The following is a 23,917-nucleotide window of genomic DNA, read 5'->3' on the forward strand; positions in this document are numbered from 1 at the left end:
TTTGGAGACACGGAGACATCACACACACACGTGCACTTACACTTGTGTTAGGTAAATCTGATATCCCAATTGATTTTCCATTATTCCTCCCCAGTTTCCTGGCTATCCATTCCTGCCATTGCTTGTGAGAGCTAAGATGTTTCGTGTTTCTGGCCAAGCTGCACTTCTCTGAGCTCCTCACGAGCATCTTGGGTAATTAGCTCCAGGTCACAAGGAGCAGGAATGCATATGCTCTGAGTGCAAGGAGTCAGGTAGGCTTGTACTGCTGCCATTTCCCCAGGTTTATGGAAAGGCATTGTTGTAAAGGACTGAGGGTGCTGTGCAGGCCTAGCTGGAGAGCCCATTGTTATTAATAATATCTCTTCCCTACTCTGAGTTCAGTGATGCCACGAATCAGTAGCTTAACACCAGGCATGGTGGAAGTATTGCACCCTCAGTGAGAATAAACACACACTACCAATCAGTACTACAGTCCTGTATTGCCCCCCACCCCTTCCCCACTGTTTATCACAGAGTGGGCCCTTTTGTATTCCACAAAAAGAAAGCAGGCTCCTTTTGCTAGTGCTGCTGTGATCCCAGGAGTATAATCATGGCTGCTATCACCTCTGATGTGAGCCCTGCATCTCAGGTGTGCCACTGCTGGTACCCTGACTTGGCAAAGTGTGGCAGGGGGTGTAGGATTCCTAACAGGTGTGGCCTCCCAGGTGAGGCACCCCCCAGAGCAGAGGCAAACACAATCTGGTCAGTGGCTATGCTAGCTTCCTGGCAGATGGTACAGTGTGGAATTCCCATTTGTAGACTTCTAGGGTTTGCCAAGCCTCATTTGCTGGTATGTCTTTTCCTGGCCCCCTCATTTCTAAAGGTGCTTTAAATATCCACCATACACGCATATTGAGCCAACTGAGAAGCAAGGACAGTCTCAGAGGCCCTTTATGCCTGTCTACCTGGGTGGGACAGGTCCATGGTCCTCTAAGCTGCAAACACCTCCCCTGGGGCTGGAGAGGACAAATAAGGCTGGGGAAGTCCGCACTGAGGGATTTCTGCCAGCACTTCTTTATTATTTGGTTTAATTATCCTCATAATTAAAAAGGGTAAGTTGCCTTCTTGTATCCTGAGGCTAATGGGACAGAAAAATAGTGTCTGGCTTTTGCATTCTTAAAGAAACACAGGAAAAGAGAAAATCAACACAGATTGCGTTTCAAGTTTTGAGGCATAAAAACTCAAAAGAAAAATCTTCAGAACTCCCTGTGTATCTTAGATTTTAGAGACCTACATTTTATAAACAAGGCCTTGTTTTGCAGGGACCTAGGACTCTCCCTTAAAATTGAGTGCAGTTCCTTGTAATAGCGGAATCCATATTTTAATTAGCCATGGCAGTGAAACAAAGGAACGATGGTAATGCATAGGTAATTTAAAACAAACCAACTAGATACCCACCCTTTAACCACTCCCTTCCACTCTCCAACTCTGATCAAAAGTTCAATAAGGGCTTTAAATATGGAGTAGCTGATGAGCATCGTAATGACTCCACAGTAGACAAGAGTAAGGCACTGGCTTGCTTACCTTCAGAAATTGTTCTATAAATGTTATCAAATGAACCGTTGCTGTTTCTTAGTATCAAGTTCCACCTCCACTCTTTGCTATGGTTTAATTGGTTTCTCAAGAGGCAGCACTCAGGCTATCGCACCCTAAGAGAAAGATGGGAGGAGGCAGGGAAGATGAAGAGCCAGACGGAGAAGCTTTCAGACCAAATACGTTTTTATTGCTTCCAGAAGGATACGACAGGAAAAAAATCTGACTAGGCAGGCTTGCTTTGTGAGTCAAAAGGTCAAGTTAAAATATTTGGCTCAAATAATGTTCAGGGAGTGACTTCCGGTTCTTTCTGTGGATAGAGGATCTTCAAGATGATGCAGATGGACCAAGCTCCTAGAGTGGTCAAGCCCCAGTCAGAAGGCTACAGAGTGGGGAGAGCTGGGGGGCTGCTTAACACCCCACTTCCTCAGCAGAGGTTGTGGGAACTGATCATTCCAGGCCCATACTCAATGTCAGTCCCCAGTCACACCATTCCTTTAATAGTAACCTCCAGACAGAAAGAGCTTCATCAACTGGAAATGGTCTCCCAAACGTGTAGGGATAGGATTAGGAGAGCCTTAAGCCAAAGGCTTTTAAGTAAAAATGACACTGTTCTCTGAAGTATTTGGACGGAACAGTATTCTGAAAAACACAAAATTCACAAGCAAGGGCTGAGCTGTCAAGTTAGAAAGACTTAAACTCAGGTAGCAGGAATAGGTTTTGCTTCTGTCAGGGTTTTAAGTCCCTACATAAACACCAATTTTCTAGAAAGACACTTGCATCGCCCCCAACTTCACACAATTGCTAGAGAAAGAAAAGCTACTTTTGAGCTGATCTCAAAAGCTGAGATAGGTGTTTCTACAAGTCACAGACATAAAGGATGCCTCCACCAGATCCTTTTACCCACGTGGAGTGCACCCATTCACTACCACTGCTGAATCGGGGAAACTCGAAGCCAAGCATTATTTTTACAGTTGCTTGCAACTTAAATCAGAGCTTTTTTTTTTTTTTTTAAACAAATGTGATCAATACTACCAGTACGGATATTTCTACTAAAGGAGACTGAAATTTCTGATTATTTTAGAATGGAAAAGACTTGTTTTGTCTGTTTAGAAACTATTAAACCTGCCTACTTTGGAAATGCATGTGCACTATAAAGGAAGGATAGTACTTATTCCAGTACTGCTCATAATAAAAAAAAAACTTTCTGGGAGAAACTTAGGCAACTTCAAGAGAAGCAAAACTCAAGAATGAAGAATACTGTAGTACAAAATTATGGCCAAAAATACTGTATTTTTAACCAGCAAGATCATCGGGGCATTGTTATACAACATTAGGTGTTTTTTGCAAAACTAGTTCCCATCCCCAAACAATAGACAATACATGCAATTGAATGACATTTTAAAGAACAGTAAATGATTCTTTTAAATACTGCAAGTTAAAAATGTTTTTTGACAAAACTCCCTAAATACATAGGTCTAGTAAGTTTCCAACGTGATAACAGGTGAGGAATCCAGCAAGAAGTTGCATTTAGAGTTTTTTGAGGAAAAAAAATCCATCAAAAACATGTTTCAGCTAAAGTAACCTCAACAAAGTTAACATATTTTTTCTCCCTAAACTTAAAATATTCTACTGAAGAATATCTTTCTCCCTGTTATTTGTTTCTGTCTTCCACAGCTTATGAAAATCAGAATTCTTTTTTCCAAGTAAGACCAAATTTTACCCAATAGGTGTTTTAATAACATGTAAATGTCATTTACTATAGAGCTGGAATCATGTGAGGAAATGGAGCTACATGATAGATAAGGAGGTAAGAAAGAAATTATTATTTGAGCACCTACTATGTGCTAGGTGTGTATGCATACTTTGAACAGATGATTCTAGAGGCAAGAGGGTTATTGAAAGGGCATTGGTAACTGGGAAGAAGACAGGAAATGGTTTGTTATTCTGTGAGAAAAACAAATGACAAGTTTAGACTCTGTACTAAGTATCTACTAAACAGCAGGTGTCTAGCTCCAAAAATCTCTAGCTAATCATATACAACTAAGCCATTTCTTTTCCTAATTTGATGGAACCAAAATGAAATCCTGAAGACATAGTTACCAGGGCAGACCCATTAACGCTACATATGCTGGAAATATGTAGAGATAGATAAACATACAATATTACTTGTCTTCATTTTTGTGTGTGTTTCTAACCAAAGATACATCTTTGGAAGAAAATAATGGATACCAAGCGCACCTTATTTGTATCAATTGAGATGTTGTCGATTACCAATTAAGTGGTTTTAAACCCTTATTTAATTTTAAGAAGAGCAGCAATATACATTACAATATTTGGGTACACTTTATTTTTATATGGGTTAACATTCTGCTATATTTCATTTTATTCATTCTTTTTTGAGAAACTGAACACAAAGGGAAATGGAGAGTAATTTGAAGGTTATTTCCAACCAATATGAGTCTTGCAGTATCTCATTATGCAGCCCTTTCTTCCCATTTTTTTTGCAAATAATAGTCATTTTGACCCAAATCCAGCATAAATAGCATTTCACTGATTCCTAACTTAAGACAACTAAAATTTACAATCATGTGGCAGTATAAGTTTTAAGATTACAGTTAATACACCTTGACAATCAAGATAGTCTGAAGTACAAAAAGTAAATTGTCCTTTAGCTGAATTACCTTTTTCTTAAATATTAGACCTGCCAGTTAATCTACAAAAAAATACAAGTTTCATGGGTCCTTCAAATACCTTTTGTAGATGTCATCTGCTAGTAAACAACATATGCAGGTTCCTAAGATTCCCCCCACCCCACCCCAGTCTATTCATGACATTTAACAGAGCTCTTTATATGGAAATGTTAAAAAAAACAAAAACAAAAACGAAAACAAAGCTTTAGTGGGTTTTTTACTTTTGAATGGGTCTGTTATTTCCCTTTGTTTCAGATATGAGGCACAAACTTCTTAATTTAAGCTCTGTAAGGCATAGTACAAACCTCCAATTTACAAATAAGGAATTCTCTGTGGGTTGGAACTGCCGTATCACGCAAAAAAGGGAAAAATCATCTGTAAACTGGTACACTGCAATGTATGAAGTAAGTCATGAACTGGCTGCTTGCCTTGGTATGTTGAAGAAAGGTCTCTGTGTGTTTGTTTTTGAATAAAACATGCCCAAGTCACCATAAAACTCGCCACAGGCTTCCATTACCTAGAGCATCAATAGGAGTCCAGTGGCACACGCTTATAACGCTTGCAATCACAATATAATATAAAGCATGAGTAAACTTTGTTTTTATACAAAACTGAAAAGAATCCCTTCCCGCCCCCAAGCCCCTTCAATAAAACCCGAAACAAAGAAACAAAAAAGAAAATCCTTTAGCTTCGATTGACTAGTGTGGATACAATTAGGTTTCTACGTATCACTGAAGCTAGGGTGATCAATTTTTTCCATTCTCAAGAGAAGGGACCTTGTCATGCACCCTATGAGGAACAGTGAAGCCACAAACCTCAATTCTGCATAGCAATTCCATCCCAATTTCATAAAGACAAATATAACAATCTTTCCCTGTTTTGCTCGGCTTCTTCGAGCTTTGAGATCAGGTTTAATTGACTACAATCTACTATAGCTCTATTAAATAGAATATCTTGATTCCCTACAACTGTAACACTTATGATCTTGTGATGAGGTTTTCTCTATACACACTGTAGGCCTTCGAATGTTTACTTTTTTTTTTTCTTTTCTTTTTTTTTTTAAATTTTTTTTGCTGCACCAAATTTAAGATTGCCCTTTCAGGCAAGCAGTGGTCTCTAGCTGTTAAAACATTTCCTTAGTGGATCACAATAGCTTCTAAAACTGCCTTTCTAATAAAGGCCATCAGAGAGGTAATACTAAACTGTGCATTTGCCAAATAAGAATATGAATTGTATAAAAGCTCATATTCCAATCCTAGGTCAAATGGCAAAAGTTCTACAAAGTTGGTTTCCATGTTTGTATAAAAGCTCCAACTGATTTATGTATTTTGCTATGAAATTACCTTTGGGTCTTATAATCAGTATACCTCTATTCAGGAATGTGCAAATGATTTTATACAGCACAATGCTAGTACCGCTCTGTACGATAGTAAGGTTTTTTTTTTTTTCTTCTTTTCTAAATGGAAAAAAAAAATATCCCTAGTCAGAAATAAACTGACAAATTTACATTCTCCTCTCTTAAAAAAGTAAATAAAATAACATTATCCAAAATGTGAATTAGCTACAAGACATACAATACAATTACATAGATACATATCAATACAGCACATTCAATCTGCCAAAAAATTAATGATTACAAAGCCAGTATGGATGCTGCAATATCAAGAGAGAGATGTATGTACAATGATTAGAGCAACTGTAATTGCACTATACCTACAGGCAGTCTGTTTCTTAATTACAGGTGCTTTCTGAGCAAGGAAAAAAAAGTAACCTGTGTTGTCTGAGGCTGGGAGAGTAAAGAATGGGAACGTTCCATTACTATTTAGTAACTCTGGAACTTATCTAATAATTTCCTCCTTCCCTTTTGTTGTTCCAAGAGATTGATCCATGTGGAAGTTTAGACTCGTGCCAAATAGTATTGTAGTTAAAATGAGACCAGTGTCATGGCCTGATTCTAACTTCCCAGCAGTTTAAAACAATTACGATTAATTTTCTTAAGTCATATTTCAACTCAAGCTGCTTGACAGAAGCTCATCAATACATGTGCTGTACTTTTTGCATTTGTTGAAAATTGCACATATAGAATGCCAAACATCTCTCTTAGTAGGTTCAATTACATAAATACATGTTCTACACAACAGAGAAGTTACTTTTGAGTGAAGTTCATAAATTTTCCTTAAGTTCAACTTAATCAGTCACCAGTTTAAAAAGATCCAAAAGTGGTAAACTAGCAGTAACTTCAGATTTACAAATTAAAGGTGTAAAGGTGTCAGCTTAATACTATCAATCATGTTCTTGGCAGACCTACTGGACCTTAAAGAACATACAGAGAGTACAATTGGCTTCAAATGAAGAGACACAAGCAGATTTCATGTTGCATCACAGAGGACACTTTTCCACGTTGCTGATTTGGACACTCAACATGGGACATGGACACTAAACAATGTGATTTAAGGGCAAAGAAAAGAATGGACCATGAGAATCAAATTTACAGTTGCCAATCGTTTGGCAATTGGTGGTGCAGGTTCATTCACAGCCAATCATTTTAGGTTTCACAGTCTTATTCTCTTACATTTTAAGATACTGGCTTATATCTTTTAAGCTCTTATTCTGTTTTACAAAAAGCCAGCTTTGGCAACACATACCCATAATAAAAGTCATCTAAAAATTGTGGCCCAGACAATAAGAAAAACAAGGAAGGAAAAGTCTCAACAGGGGAAAAAAAATTAAGAGCCACTAGGAAAAGGCTCTGGGTAGCAGCCATTGGGGTAATGTAGTGTCTGTTGGCTTATTTTTTGGCATCTGCAATTTAAAGAAGAGAGGGTAAAAAAAAAAAAAAGAAAGAAAGAAAAAGTAGCAAGGAAGGGAGGAAGGACAATGGCACATGACATTTCAAAAGAAAGGACTCTTTCTGTGTGTCTCTGCCCTTGCCTTACTGACTTCTGCGCATTCTCTGAGCAACCATGCTATGGCTGAAGGTAGACATCCAAAAGAAATGACAATCGTTGGATGGGCATCCATTGTCCCAGCCCAAAGGGAGGCAAGACAATATATTTATATATATAAAAAAACTCTATACGTGTATCCAGAGCAATACATTTAAAACCACAGTATTAATACTTAGAATCCTTCAGCAAAAACCACAAACTGCTAAATTAAGCTGATGTTGATGGCTTCAATCAAATGGCATTGTCCAGACTGTTTCATTCATGAAAAAAATCTGACCAAGAATGGAACTAGAAAAAAGGCCATTGTAACCTGGGAAAAATCAGGAGGGACGTATGGGTTAGGAAAAGGGGAATCAGCTTTGTTTTGCTCAATAGGAGAGAGAGAGAGAGAGAGAGAGAGAGAGACAGAGAGACAGAGAGACAGAGAGACAGAGACAGACAGAGAGACAGAGACAAGGAGACAACTCTTATCTTTGTGAGTGCATGACCAAGAATTTAAAATACATTGAATCACAAGGTTTTGCCTAAAAAAAAAAAGATAGAGAGGAAATGTGCTGGGACTGTACTTCAGCATCCTGTTTTTCCTCTGAATAGTTTAAATAAAATCATACTATGTCCTACAAACTCTGTGGACACACTCACACAGAGCCCAGGACGGCAATAAATTAGTAGTATGCAAAGTGTTCCCACGGAAATACAGCCCCTCTCGTCTAGCTTCGATAGCCCACCAGGGAAGGGGAGGGCGGCGTCGAGGAGGCACAATTAGACCAGATTATACTCCTTCAGATTCAACTGGAGGATGGTGTCCTTGACGGCAGCAAAGACAAAGCGGATGTTCTCGGTGTCCGTGGCGCATGTGAAGTGGGAGTAGATAATTTTGTCACTGTCTGGGTTCAGGTCCACGAACATCTTCAAGATGAATTCTCGAGCTGCCTGGGCATCTCTCTGGGGTCCTGTTGGCCAAGGGAGGAGACGGACAGTTTGTTAGCTCATCCACCAATGCATTCACTCAACAAGTGTTTATTGAGTCATTACCCATGACGATGATGTCGGCACTGCACATTTTTTTATAAGGTACCTACATTATTTTTCAATTTCAGTTTACATGCAACATTATATTAGTTTCAGTTGTACAGCATAGTGATTAGACATTTATATAACTTAGGAAGTGATCACCCTATGAGGTTAGTACCCATCTGGCGCCATACACAGTTACTACATTATTTACTTGATTCCCTAGTCTGCATTTTAAATCCGCACAACTATTTTGTAACTACCAATCTGTACTTCTTAATCCCTTCACCTTTTTCCCACCCCCCCACCCACCTCCCATCTGGCAACCATCAGTCTATTATCTGTATATATGAGTTTGTTTCTATTTTGTTTGTTCATGTATTTTGTTCTTTAGATTCCACATATAAATGAGATCATATGGTATTTGTCTTTCTCTGTCTGACTTATTTCACTTAGCATAATACCTTCCAGATCCACCCATGTTGTTGCAAATGTAAGATTTCATTTTTTTTTTTTTTATGGCTGAGCAATATTCCATTATATATGTACCACATCTCCGTTATCCAATCATCTACTGAAGGACACTTGGATTACTTCCATTATCTTGGCTATTGTAAATATAGTTGCAATGAACATAGGAGTGCATATGTCTTTTCAAATTAGTGTTTTGGATTTCTCCAGATAAATACCCATAAGTAGAATTTCTGGGTTATATGGTAGTTCTATTTTTCACTTTTTGAGGAACCTCCATACTGTTTTCCATAGGGGTTGCACTAATTTGCAATCCCATCAACAGTGCTGAAGGTTCCCTTTTCTCCACATCCTCGACAACACGTTTGTTGATGATGGCCATTCTGACAGGTGCAAGGTGATCCTCATTGTGGTTTTAATTTGCATTTTTCTGATGATTAGTGATGTTAAGCATCTTTATTGGCCATCTGTAGGTCTCCTTTGCAGAAATGTCTATTAAGGCCCTCTGCCCATGTTTTAATCGGATTGTTTTTTTGTGTTAAGTTAATCATCTTCCCCAACACTATTATGTGTACTTGCTCCTCTTTGTCACTTTATCTTGCCCATCTGTCCAACCATCCACAAAATATGGTTAGATGAAAACAGGCTGATGGCTTGAAGGCCAGGCTAAGTTTAGCTTTGATTCCTTGGGTGATAGGGAGCCACTGCAGGCTCTTCAGTAGGGGAGTCAGAGTGACTTCTATTGGACTGAGTTCATTGTATTGGTCTCAGCTATATAATGTGTACAGACAGACAGACATCGCTGCCTCAGGCTGCCTTACCAACCCACCCCCACAGGTACCTCCATTATGGATCACTTTACATTCTCTAGACTGAAATCTCTGTCGAAACAGAACAGAGATTAAGGTCCTTAAGGTCAGGGTCATCTATAGTCATCTCTTGCAGACATCTTGTGTTTTTGAGCATCTCATGTTTATGTAGTATTCAATTCATTATGTGTGATGATAAAAAAAATATTGGTTTACGTTTTTGTACAACTTATATGGGGTCTCTGATGTCCTAGCTGCTTAGAAGAAAGACTGTGATGTAGTTATCAGGATATATTAAAACGTATTTAATAATTGTGCAATGGATTTTTAGATATGACACCAAAATCACAGGCAAAAGACTAAATACATCAATTGAACTCCATCAAAATTAAAAACTTTTTTCATTAAAGGACATTATCAAAAGAGTGAAAAGACAACCTATAGACTGGGAGAAAATACTTGCAAATCACATATCACATGTAAAGATGCTCAACATCATTAATCATTAAGGAAATGCAAATCAAAACCACAATTGTCTACTAGAATAAAAAAAATGGAAAAAAACCAGTGTTGGCAAGGATGTGGAGAAATTTGAACCCTTGTGCATTGTTGGTGGGAATGAAAAATGGTGTAGCCACTGTGGAAAATAGGTTGGTGGTTCCTCAAAAAGCTGAGCACAGAATTACCACAAGAACCAATAATTCCATTACTAGGTATATACAGAGGGTGCCAAACAAATGTATACCCATTTTAAGAAAGGAAAAAACTGTATTAAAATTGTAATACTCAATATATACCGATAACAAAAGATGAATACAAGTCACGTGTATATATATTTTTTGGCACTCTGGTATTCAAAGGAATTGGAAGAAGGGACTCTAACACATATTTGTATGTCAATGTTCACTGCTGCATTATTCACAATAGCCAGAAGGTAGAAACAACCCAAGGGTCCAACAACAGAGGAATAGCTAAACAAGTAGTATACACATACAATGGAGTATTACTCAGCCATAAAAGCGAAGCGAATCTGATGGATTTTACAACATGCATGAACCTTGAAACCATAAAGCGAAGTAAAATAAGCCAGACAAAAAAGAACTAATATGGTATGATTGCACTTATACAAAGTACTTAGAATTGAAATTTTGATCAATGATTAAGAAGGCTGGCCTGAAATAGTCAATGGAATTGGAACAGCTATCTATATACGATGTTAGAGGGATAGTAAATTGAAGGAGGAGGGTTATCACTTTGTGAGGGGTGTAAATGTCTATTACATTGTTTTGTACACCTGAAACAAAAACAAAAACAAATAAACAGTTTATCCTAAAAAAAAAAAAGAAGAAGGCTGGTATCATATTGAATGAAAAAGTGTCATAATTTAAAATGCTAAAATGCTATGATACATATAAAATAATTTAATGTCCTATCTTTTTCAATGTATTATGGTTAAGTTACTAATTCCATAACAATAATAAAAATACTTAAAAGTAAAACTAATAGATTTTTAGAGCTGGGGCAGCTTCTCATTTTCATAAAAGAACACTACCTTTCTATCTTATGAATAAACTTCCTCCATATGATTTTGTACTTGCTCTACACGGGCAAAATGGTCTACCTTCTCTCTCTCTCTCTCTCTCTCTCTCTCTCTCTCTCTCTCTCTCTCTCTCTCTCTCTCTTTTTCTTAATTCTAATGAATATCAGGACTAGCCTCAAGCTTACTAAAGAGCACTTGGAGTGTGTTATGTTTTTAAATATAAATTATGTTATTTGAATAAACAAACTACAAAGAAATCATTATAGCCATCACAGCAGGAAAGGAATTTTACAGTCTTTGTGAACAATTTTGCAATTCAAGCCCATGTGGAAATGGTAATTTCCCTTCCTAAAGTACAGAAATGGCATTCATTATGATTAAGACCTTGTAAGTGCAGAAATGTGGAAGTGTGAAATTTTTAATATTATAAACATGTTTATTATAAAAACATCACTGCAGAGTGGGCTTAGAGTTTTTTCAGTCTTAGCTCATCTTACAAGGGCTTTGAGTCTTATGAAATGACAGCTGCATTTGCTTTATGCATAACAATCAGTGTCTTTTTTATCATGGCCAAGTTCCCCATGTGCATTATGTGTATACTGGGGGAGATTAACAGTAAACAACATTTTCAGATTTTAAGACATTCAAATGGGCCCATGTTGGAAGGAAAATGCTTATAGTAATGGGAAATCTGGGAAATCATTGGACAAAGGAAATACGTAAAAAAATCAGGAAAATGTTGCATAGAGAGGGAGAGAGGGAAAAAAACAACAGTACCCCAAACACCCGTTGAAAAAAAAATATTGCAGAAAAATACAACCAATGTTTGGTGTGGTTATGTGTGCTGCACCGAATAGCTTGAGTCTCTGTGGGGCAGGCTCTGCTGTATCTGTCCTCTGTCATCTGGTATACAGCACATCATGAAAACATGCTGGTCTACAGAAGATGCTCTGTATAGGGGTGGGGATCATTTTCCATCTACTGATTCCCACCAAATTCTGCAAAAAATGATGAATCTCTCTTTCCATGGGTGTGAGCCAAACACGTGTGTTTCAGTGTAAGCTAAAGGCTTGGTGCCCATCTTATTCAGGTAGACATTGTGTTTAAAGAACTAGCCTGTTGCTTTGGGCGAGCAAGTTAACTACACATGAAGTTACTTCCAGTTTCATCAGGTACACTGAGGAATACAGTCTCAGGCATTTATGATTTGGGGGCAGGCTAGTGACAAATTAAAAGGGGTAAAAGTGAAAACTGTTTAGGTTAGGAAAGTATTTATTTTTAACGGAATAGCAAAGCACAAAGGTAAATGTACTTGGAGAGAGGATGGGAACTCACAGCTAACAAAAACGGAAGTATCTCTAATACCTGATAAAGTGCACAAACATTTCCATTTTGTATTCACCAACCTTCAGAATCTTATATGTATTTTGAAAGGGACCTTCAGTTAAATAGGTAACCTTCTCTTCTGTGAGTCAGCCCTGGACCAAATGCATGTGGGATGAAGGGAGGAGTAAAACTTCATCCCTAATGTGTTTATATATTCACAGAAAGCAGTGAAGCCAAATTGAATCTGTTTTTTGAAGTAATTGCCTTTCTGAGGGAGCTTTTAGAAATACAGAAACATTGGTAAACTGATATCCATCTTAGATATCATGTTGATACAGTAATTTTAAAAGTAGTCTGTTTTCTTGCTGTCATGCACCCTCTGTAATAGGTCCTTTGTGTTTCTGCTCTTCTGAGGCAGGCACTGTGCTAAGTAAGTTAACTACATGATTCCATTCAATTCCTTTTTACTTAGGAAGAAAGTGGGTAGTTGACTAAACTTGTCCAAGACATCATTGCCAGTAAGTGGCAGAGTTGGAACTCTGACAGTCAAAGCTTGTCCTCTAACTACTATTCTGCTTGGACCAGGGTTTGGCACACTTTCTCTGTGAAGGGCCAGACAGTAAATATTTTAGACATTTGATCTCTGTCACAACTACCAATTCTGCTGCTCCAGTATGAAAGCAGCCACAGTGCCTAAATGAATGGGTGTGGCTGTTTGAATAAAACTTCATAAAAACAGGCATCAGGCCATAATTTGGGGGTAATCTAAACTCAAGTATGTAATGGGGGTAGGGGAAGATATGTGTGTGTGTACTCAGCCACATAAGCTCTTATGGAGCAGTGGCTGTGACTCTTTTACTGGTTTTAGAGTGGCTGGATGCATTTTGTTATCAATTAATAGACAAGCATTTCTCAGAATGGGTTGGGTGTCAGGTTCAGTTGTTCAACATTTCACAGTCTAGTTAGGGAGGCAAGATCTGTTTACAAAAAGGAAGTAAATAATGCAAAGCCATCCATATGAATACTGAAGTGGGTGCTATTTATTCTAAGTGCTACAGAAAGAGCTTAAAGGATGGGCACTGTCCCTCAGCATGATGGGATTTCATTGGCCCGTGAAGCCTCCCAAAAGTAAATACTTCCTGAATATTCGCTATGTATCAGTCATCATGCTAAAATGTCACACATACGATATCTATTATAGTCTACAAAATAATCCCATAAGGTTGGTCCTAATGCCCAGAGAAATTAAATGACTTGATCATGATTCTATAAAAAGGAAGTACCAGAACTGGCATTTGGGATTTGGGATCCCAGGTTCAAACTGGGATTTGAACCTGGGTAGACTACTTCCAGAGCATGCGCTCTTGACCACAAAACTGTGTTCTTTCCAGAGAGAGACAGAGGTGTACTGTCACCAAGTGAAAGGGAGATAAGGAGAGAATTATAATGGTTGATACACAATTGCTCAAAATTACTGGACTCTTCCTCTTAATATACTTATTTCAAAACATATAAGAAGTTGTTCTCTTTTGCTATAACTTTCAGCATTTTTAGGGAATAAAATGTTTCATATCATTAAAACACAGAGCAAACAAAAATTCTTACTTCCTCCGTCACACCATGCATGCTTCTGAGGGCTAAGGCAGCAAAGGTGCACTGCAACCTGTTAGCTCTTGCACTGGTGTTGGGAAGCAAAACATCTGATACTGGGCTGGCAAACGAGTGCTGACTTACCATCATATTCTGGGAAGTAGTCAACTAGGTGGGAATACATAATTTTCTCCTCTAGAAGATCTTTCTTGTTTAAAAACAGAATAACCGAGGAGTTCTGGAACCAGGGATATGTGATAATTGTTCTAAAGAGTGCTTTGCTTTCCTCCATCCGGTTCTGAAAAAAATTATCAGAAAAACAAGGCGTGAATTACTTATTACTCAATCTGTGAATTGTGTTTATTTCCAAAGTCCAACCCATCATCTGTATGCATTCGATTTTTGTAGCCTTGGTTTGAGCTGTAGTAGCTTTTATCAAGATTTACGTGAAAACGATTCAGGACACATATGGGCTGTTTTCATTATGCAAACTCTCAGGCTGACAAGCAGAAGAGAATAATAATAAATCTGCTGAGATAACTCCTTCAATCTTAAGAGAAAACAAAGCCCACAGAATCGTGTTAAATCTGGCACACTGATAAATTTTCATGAGAAATTATTCGTTCATGATCAAATACCTAAGATCTGAATTTAGAAGTAAATACCAGGCTTTCTTTTGCATATCCTAAGCAGTGTTTAATTTGGGACATCAGAATTAACTCTTATTAAAATGATGAAAACAAAGTTAATTCTTTGCCCAAAGTGCACCTATATTTCCAGAATTATTATTACTTATTATATAAATCTATCTATCCATCCATCCATCCATCCATACACACACCGGGGGTGCGAAAAAAATATATACAAGTGGACACTTTGGTCAACGTTGCTCAAGCAGTAGTTCACCGTAATCAGACGTGTCTGGACGCTGATGGTAACCACACTGAACACTTCTTATAATTGCAGAAATCAAATGTGACTAGTATTCATCTTTTGTTATCAGTATATATTGAGTACTGAAGACTAGCTAAAAAGAATTCCTATAACTAGGATATAAAGAAGAAGCCACAATGAGACTGGTATGAGGGGCAGAGATGCAGAATGGGCAGGACCCATACCCATGGTGTGATGATTAAGAATTTGGAGGGATATCTCAGCTGGGGAGGTTCCCCTCTGAGGAGAAAGGGTCACAGCCCCACACCAGGCTCCCCATAACATCTTGAAACCGGTAGGAACTGTGTCTGAGAAAGACAAAGGGCTGCAGGAGATGGAGACACTCTTAAGGAGCCTGCACAAGATTTACTTGCTCACAAACTCACTCACTCTAAGCTCCAGTAATGGGGCAGCAACTCAAAAAGTGCCAGGGACAAATGGGGAGGAATTAACTAAATGGACTATCTTCAGGGCAAGGGCTGGAAGGACAGTTGTCAGGGCAACCTTTCTCAGGGGCAGAAGCGCTGGCAGGCGCTTCTCTATGCTCTCCATTAACCTTATGAAAATCGTTCACCCCGACCCACCAAACACCTGCCTGGGCCAAGACTCTTCCAGTGGCTCCTCCACACAAGTGACCTGCCTTGCTTTGCATTGCGGACTTTCCCAAAATGTCCCAAAGGTCCATAAACCCCCAAAATACAGAAGCCAGCTTTGTTGTACCTTGTGGATTTTGCTAAGCAGCCCCAAGCACAAGAGTTGACCATTCTCATTGTAACTCCCATCAGGTGGCCCTAAGCCTGGCCTAAGTGGTGGCCAGTCTTAGCCTACAACATAGTTCCAGATAAATGGCCGCAAGTCCTGCACAGGTAGCGGCGGGTTTCAGCTCATATCGTGGTGTCCACTGAAGGGGTCGGGCAGCTGGTCTTGGTTTGTAGCAGATCCTCTCCTAAACACCTCCAAGCCCAGCACAAGTGGCAACCAAGTTCATATCACTTTGTAGCATGTACCAAGAGACCTCAGCCTCCAGAACTGTGAGAAATAAATGTATGTTGTCTATATCCTACCCAGTCTATGGTATTTTGTTATCACTGCCCAAACAGACTAAGACAATGATGATCAGGTAACCCTCCTCCCATGGACTAGAACCACAGAAAAGGTAGAGCACTAAAGTGGGAAGTATTCACCCTTATCTTGGGTTCTGGTAGGACAAGTTACCTGCTCCCCACTTTGTAACCATGAATGGAATGATGTGACCACTGAGTGTCCTTTTTCTGTCAATTGAAAAATCCCAATTCAAGCAATCAGTGAGGGGGTATTATACCTCTAATCCTTAACATCTCAAATTGATTCTCAAGATTTCTAATCTGAAGAAAACATTGTTGTTTTATGCAATCCCCTGCTAACACATGACTGACTAATACTGCCCATCGGGTAAAGCCTCAAGTTCCTCAGTCTGGCCTTCACAGTTGAGCACAACCTGACCCAACGCCCATCTCTAATCTGCACCCCTCCACAAATGCTCTCTTCTCCACATAAATGGACTCAAAGTCGTCACTGTCACACAAGCATGACTGTACTTTCCTGACCTGTGGCCTGAAATGCTGTCCCCACTCCGAATCCTCCAGATCAAACTGACTTCCCCAAGATAACCTTTCCTGAGCCCCCACTGCGCTTGCTCCTTCCTTACACCCCCAGCATACTTTATCCTATTCCTTGTTTGCCCATCATTCAGTAGATACTGAGGGTTTGTAGGAAGCTGGGAATGACAGTATGTTGGAGGTGCTGCCTGTATCCTGCAGGACAGTAGAAAATAGGAGTGTCAATGTGTAATTACAGGTCCATGGGATGGGCCGATAAGAGTGCTAAACAGGGGAGTGGAGGTCACAGAGGACAGATTTGATCTCTGGGGAAGGCTTAAAAGCAAATATAGTTTTGAGTTGAATCTTAATAGATGGAGAGATTATAAGGAGGAAAGGAGAACAAAAGCAAAGGAGAATTTAAACCCACACTCCTTTGAAGAGATCTTTGAAAATTCTGCCTCACTATTTCCCCTCAGACATAACTCATTGAAGTGCATCTTATAAATTACCTTAAAGGTCATCATTATTTTAAAGACTAGTTGACTTGTTATGGAATAACCCATGATAATGTAAAATTTGAATCGAAATTATCATTTGTAGCTTATTAAACACTGACTACTTAAAAAAATATATTCACATAATCCTTAACATGGATGTTAGTGATTTAGGAACATACATACTCTCTCAGGTATTTATTTAATTTACACATGTTCACTGGGTAAATAGATACAATGAGTCCGAAGCCTTATGAAAAACAATTTGCAAGCCTGGTCTGCATACGGGTTTCCTCCCTCAATTATTTAGGAAAAAGCTTGGTGTATTTGACTTTGTATCTCTAGCAGGATCACATTGTTATGTGTCCTGTCTGGTGTCAACATTACCAGAATTCAAAACATTCTGTGCCAAGCTCCTGTTGTTGGAAGAGGAGGGGGGAGGGAAGGGTCAGGGCTGAGCTGGAGCCTTGGGTTTGAAACAAAGGCTCTGCCTTAAATACTCCATGTAACCTTGGGCAAGTGACTGAACCTCAGTTTCCTTGTATCTCCTAGGGTTTGGGAGGAAAGAATGAGGCAATGCATGCAAAGTACTTAACTATGACGGCAGCACATAGTAGCTTTCACTGGCAGCCATTATCAGAGATGGAAAAATTGCTACATCAGAATCTCTTGGTTAGGCAATGCACTTACCTCAAATCTTTAGCCAAACTATTGAGTCAGTAAAATCTTTCTATTCCTTGGAATTGTACAAAGTTAATCTATTCATGATTTCAAGGCCAGATACATCTGATTTATGAGAAACTGGAAAATCATACAGATTTCTGCCAATTTTGTTCACTTAGAATGTTTCTTCGAGTATCTATAATATCTCTAAAAATGTTCAATACTCTCAACCCCAGAGCAAACCAAGAAAAAAAAAACAGATACAATATGTAAATGGAGCTGTTGGAGAGACAAATAATTAAAGACACTCCCTAGCCATTCTACTTTTGCTATCTAAATCAGAAAACAGGAATAGAAATGATAAGAATACCAAGCTCAGCTGGACAGGTATTATTTCCTCCGTGATTTTCTTAGTCTTTGCAAATCTTTGCAAGTGATTATTTGAAATCAAATTTGACATACTCTTTGGGACTAACAACAGCTCTCGAAGGTTCTAATTATTATAATTTATGCCTATGAATCAATGTATTCTACCTGTACAGGATGTTTAGAGAAGCAAAGAAACTGAATATATTTGCCTATTACCTCCATATCTAAGGTTTCTAAGCAATGAGATGAGATCACAGAGCAGGCCCTTGTAAAGTGAACTGGTGCAAACCAGCATGTGTTGTAGAAGAGGGTGGAGGAGGAAAAGAGGAAGACAGAAAGAATGGAGGCAATGGTCCAGGAGAGGCAGTCACACACCCTCAGGCTAAGGAGAGTGGAGAGCCTCAATATGAGCAAGAAAACATGACAAATGGGTAACCCTCTCTGACGTGGAAGCCCACAGTCCCAGAAGTTAAAAAAGACAGGCCTACTTCCTTAAATATTTTCTAGTAGTTTAGTTTGGTCAAGTGACTAAGTAGCAACCTCCTTTCAAAGACTATTTTATAGCACACTGATCTTTCTACTTAAAATTACCCTATGCTCCATATCCTACTAATTTTATGCGTTCATGCCAGTGAGCTAACGTTTAGCCTTACACATAAATTCCTTCTTTCTGTTCATAATGCTCCTCATCTACCAAGTAGGATTCAGATGTTTATGCCTTGAATAATCACACCGTTGACTTTTCAATTCACTGGCCTTTCTCCCCATCTTTCCCGTACTCCATCTACACCCACTATTCTGTGCCACCATTTCGGGGCAGTTTCACTAGTGGCTCAAGAGAGTTCACCACCTTCTTGTTCTCTGATGTGATATCTCAGGGCCAAATGCAACTGTTTCCCTGACTCTACTCAATCCGCACCTTTTAAAAATTGTTCTATCACACTGCAAACGTAAACCCTATGTGCTATCACTTTCACTGTAATTCTTCTACTAAGGTCTACATACCAGATAATTTCCCTTAGCTGGTTCATCGGATATTTTTTCCAGCCTGATTCTCATGAAGACCAGTTCTTTCCATATTTCAAACTTATCTAAGTCGATGGCTATAATTTCTTTGTTTCTACTGGAGCTAATTGGAAAAGATTTATAAATTTTTACATAATGAAGATACAGACTTACCTTCAGAGTTTACACAGAACAATAACTTATTCAGCATTCCAACCTGTCACAAACTTCTTGGCTTATGTCCCCAATCACACAAAATAATTATTTTAGCAACAACCAGCCAGGTGTCCATGAACTGAGCCAGCCACCAAGAGAGCCAAGGAAACAACTGGACAGATCTATACAATGTGGCTGATACTCGATTAGGTAGAGTCTAACTAGGGACCACAATGGACTGTAGTTAGACCCTGTGTCAAGAATCCAAAGGTACAACTTGGCTGAATAAGCATTGAGGTAATTTGCTTGTAGAAAAAGCTCATCTACTGAGGTCAACTTAGTATCCTTTTTCTAGATTTAGCCAGAACCAAACACAAATTAACTTAAAATGGATGACAAAGAAAAAAATAACAGATTATTTCCATAGATACCAGTGATTCTTCTTTTCCTTGAGCATCACTGGTAAGGCACAGTAAACATTTAATGTTGGCACCAGGACAAAAATTAGGGCCAAGAGACTCATCTATAACGCACTTGTTTGGAATTGTGAAGAACAGTAAACAGAAGAAATAGGGGTATGGTAATTTTGAATCACAATTATATGTAAACTCCTCCAAGACTGAGTACCAATTCCAGGGACCGCCATTCTCTAACGACCTGAGTTTCTGTAATTCTGATCTGACCTGAATGTTACCTGCAGCAAAAAAGAACTCAACTATAGAGAGCACATTTTGGTTGGCCTTCCCCAAAATATACTTGTATTTATTTTCTAGATTTTTTTTATTATTAAAATTAAAGTTTGGGCCGGTCCGGTGGCTCAGGTGGTTGGGGCGCCATGCTCCTAACACCATTCCCACGTGGGTCAGTGGGCTGTGCCCTCTACAGCTAAGATTGTGAACAACGGCTCTCCCTGGAGCTAGGCTGCCGTGAGCAGCCGGAAGTTGGCCTGAGCTGCCAGAGGTTGGTGTGAGCTGCATGGGCTGCTGAGTGCTGCCGCGGGCTACCACGTGCTAATGTGAGTGGCTGGCAGCCCGGGAGAGCTGCCATGAGCTGTTGTGAGCAGCCGACCAATGACTGGCGACTGACTGCCTCCGCTGGGGGGAGCGCAAGGCTCACAATACCAGCATGGGCCAGGGAGCTGTTTCCTACAGGACAAGACTGAGAAACAAATGGCTTTAACTGGAGTGGGGTGGGAGCGGGGGTGAGGGGGAGGCAGAAGGAGGGAAAAAAAATTAAAGTTCAATGATCTTTTGCATTATAAAGTTTATATATGGTAATGATAAAAAAAATTTAAAAAACAAAAGAGCTGAAGGAAGGGAATAATTCCCATGGTTGAATTGCCCACGTGAAACTTGTTTTTTTGTTAACTTTTATTTTCTTCCTGCTTTTGAACTATGTATAGTTTTTGGTATTATTTTATATCTGTGCTATCTAAAAGAACTTTTAGATTATAGAAAATCATTTTTGTATTTATGCTTTCCAATTTAGAAGCCATTAGCTACATGTGGCTACTGAGCACTGAAGTGGTGGTTAATACAACTGAGGAAATTATTTTTAAATTTTATTTCATTTTAACTAATTAAGACATAAGTAGTCACACGGGGACTGTGGCTACTGTACTCACGCAGTTTTAAAGGACTGTGATTATCTTGTATATAAAATTTTATATCCTGTATTTTGCTCTCAACATTACATCCTAAGACTTTTCTGTTTTAAAATTCATAAGTGTATTGAATTGTTTCCTAAAGTTATAGTGAACTTAACTAAATCCCGATTATAAGATAGCATTTTTTACACTAGTATAAATAGCACTATGATCTATAACTTTGTGTATAAAGATTTTCCTAGTTATAATTTTCTTTATATCAGTATATCAAAGCACACTGCAAAACTTAAGGTTCTTGATAACTGACTACCAAATAGCTGTCTAGAGGAGGGAAACTAATGTATGCATCTGTAGTAATGTGTGAATTTGCTCTTTGTACTATTCCTTCTCAAGAAGAGAGTTCTATCCTTTCAAAATCGTTTTCATATCAAATTACATGTGGCATGAAATGACATATAGGGTACAGAAAAATGATAGCTCACTGTCTTGGTTTGAAGTTTTTTGAATATAAGTGAGGATGAACATAGGACTTGCTAACCTGTAGTATTATGTCTGTTGTGAATTATCAGCTCATTGCCAATGAAAATTGTCTGCTCACGTCATTGTTCTTAATGTGTACTCACAGATTTGTATGAACTCTATTCTGAAATTAACCATTATTTCAGTTTTTTTTACTCTTTGTCATTTTGAATTTTGGTATTTCAAATAAGTTTCTGGAGTGTGTTTGAAATCAGATTAAATCACTTCGAAATTTTTATCTAAAAAAAACAGTTCTACTTTATTACAAAAATAAAATTTCCGTTTCCCAATTTTCCTTAAAGCCAACGTGGTTTCTTGTACTAGCTAGCTTGGTAAACGTAAGCCATAGCTCAACCTGAAAAAGCATTCTGCAAATTGTACTACAACTGTTAGCAAGAAAGAGTGTTTGAATGTCAGTTTCTTTTGTTTTGGTTCTCCACTTTCTGATTGCACAGTTGATAAATAGTGACTTGGCCAAATTACTCAAGACTTTGGATAAAGAGATATAGAAATAGGCTGTAGGGATAAAGGTAAAGGATTAAAAAGAAAACAGGCTTGGATGATACAACCGAGTTTGGAAACCCTGAATAGCCTGAAAAGTTCCAAGGAAGATTTATCTATCTATAAAAACCAATCACGTACTCATCAGTACATCACACTGAATCTGAGCAAATTCTGCCAGGAAAGTGTAAATCTGGGGAAAATAGGGTGAAATGAAATAAACTAAGGCAATACAGTGATGTATTTCCTTATTGCCTCAAAAAAATTTTTATGGATGGGTCAATTTGGCCCAGAAACACGTATTTGCCGAATTCTTTGGCAAACACAATAGGGTAATATCAGTGTCAGGATAAGAAATTGGTTTGTCTGTGTCCAAAGAGGTAATTTCAAAGGACTTGTATAAGTTGCATTTTGGGGCCCTATTCAATGGGGTACCACTTGACCTGATCCATACATGATCATATACACACAGGAGTTATCATTAACTCTTGGTTCCTAAATGTTTCTTTGTCTTCTGCCTTTCAAAGACTGTGGGCATATGGCTAGAATTTCCACTATGAAGGATCAGACAATAGGTAAAAATGGAGAATTAAGAAAGGGAATTGGAGTAAGTTTGAAACTGAAGGATGGCAGTAAGCAGATACATTGATCAAATGACAAGAAAATAAGCAGAAAAGAGGTGTAACCTGTTGGCTTGAAAGTTTGTAAGGGATGTACAAAACATTCTGAAAATAAGTTGCTTGTAAAATGAGCTTGGTGCATTATACTTCCAAGGCTATATTACACTTTTAAGCATAATGATTTGTCATATAATTAATAGGGTTTTTAAGTCTTATTTTCAAGAACAATAAGCAATGAAACTTTTTAGACTCTGACCTGTATGTTTAGCTATATGAATGTTATATTTATTTTACATAAAATTGAATATGAATAGCTAACATTTGTTTAATGCGAATATACACCAGGCTGTTTGAAGCGCTTTAGTATGTAAAAGGAACTGGCAAGCTTTTCTGTAAAGGACCAGACAGTAAATACTTTAGGCTTTGTAGGCTATACTATCTGTGTTGTAATTACTCCACTCTGCTGATGTAGCAGGAAAGCATTTATGGACAACACATAAGTTAATGAGTGTGACTGGGTTTCAATAAAGCTTTGTTTTGGACACCAAAATTTGAATTTCATAATTTTCATGTGTCATTAAATATTATTCTTAGTTTGACTTTCTTCAACCACTTAAAAATGTGGAAACCGATCTTAGCTTCTGAGCTGTACAATAACAGGTAGTGGGGCTGGATTTGGCCTGGGAGACATAGTGTGCTGACCCTTGGTATGGAGCAGCATTTAGTAATTCTCACACCAACTCTAAGTAGTCGTTATTGTGATTCCTATTTCCTAGGTAAGGAAACTGATAAAAAGCAAGTTAAGTAACACACCTAGTATGTAGTTAAATTAACTTTCATAGCTATTTTAGTCATTAGCAACATTCCAATTTTATACACACACGTGTATATGTATGTATATATATATATATACATATATACACACATATATGTATATTTATATATTTAAGAGTTTGAGTATATTTACTTATAATTTATGTTCAGATAATTTATAATGTAAGATGAAGCACATATATGTGAAAATAAAAGCAAAAATAAGGTTCCCCCACTAAATTTGTTGTAATATCTTTGAGCCTTAATTTTCTCTCTATCTTTTTTTCATAATTCTCAGTTAGATATTGAGTTTCTATATTTATTTTTCCTTTTATTTATTTATTAAAGGAAAAAGCATCCATTTTCTTTCTTTCTACAGCATGGAAAATAAAACAAGAGAAATCAATGTTTTTAATTCATTTGCTTCATTTTTAGTGTTGGGCAGTAAGTTTATTTACCCAGATGTTAGACACATATAAAAATGCCTTTCCAGATGGTTTAATATCATACATCTGGAGCTTTAAACCAATAAAATTATTGTGAAATAGTCCTTACTTAAAGATGAAGATATATTTTTCATGTTACTTTAAGTAGCTTTTAAAAAACAATTCTATAAACATCTTTAGTTAATAAGATACTAATCTATGTGTGAATTCACTCTGTCTCTTCTTTTACTCTTGATTCCTCTAGATGAC

The 23,917-nt window shown here is 38.0% G+C and overlaps 1 protein-coding gene across 1 annotated transcript in view; it reads right to left on the minus strand.

The window, feature by feature from the left end:
* Positions 1-3,895: 3,895 nt before the first annotated feature.
* The window catches only part of LOC308504853 (guanine nucleotide-binding protein G(q) subunit alpha), a 270,460-nt gene continuing 250,438 nt past the window's right edge, over positions 3,896-23,917 (minus strand). Inside the window, exons 6-7 of the mRNA XM_081066233.1 lie at positions 14,108-14,261; positions 3,896-8,166 (exon numbers count right to left, since the gene is read on the minus strand). Coding sequence (XP_080922359.1) covers positions 7,976-8,166; positions 14,108-14,261 — 345 coding nt within the window. The 3' untranslated portion in view covers positions 3,896-7,975. The remainder of the gene's footprint in view (positions 8,167-14,107; positions 14,262-23,917) is intronic.

This window comes from Rhinolophus hipposideros, assembly GCF_964194185.1.
Source record: "Rhinolophus hipposideros genome assembly, chromosome: 11".
NCBI classification, from domain to species: domain Eukaryota; kingdom Metazoa; phylum Chordata; class Mammalia; order Chiroptera; family Rhinolophidae; genus Rhinolophus; species Rhinolophus hipposideros.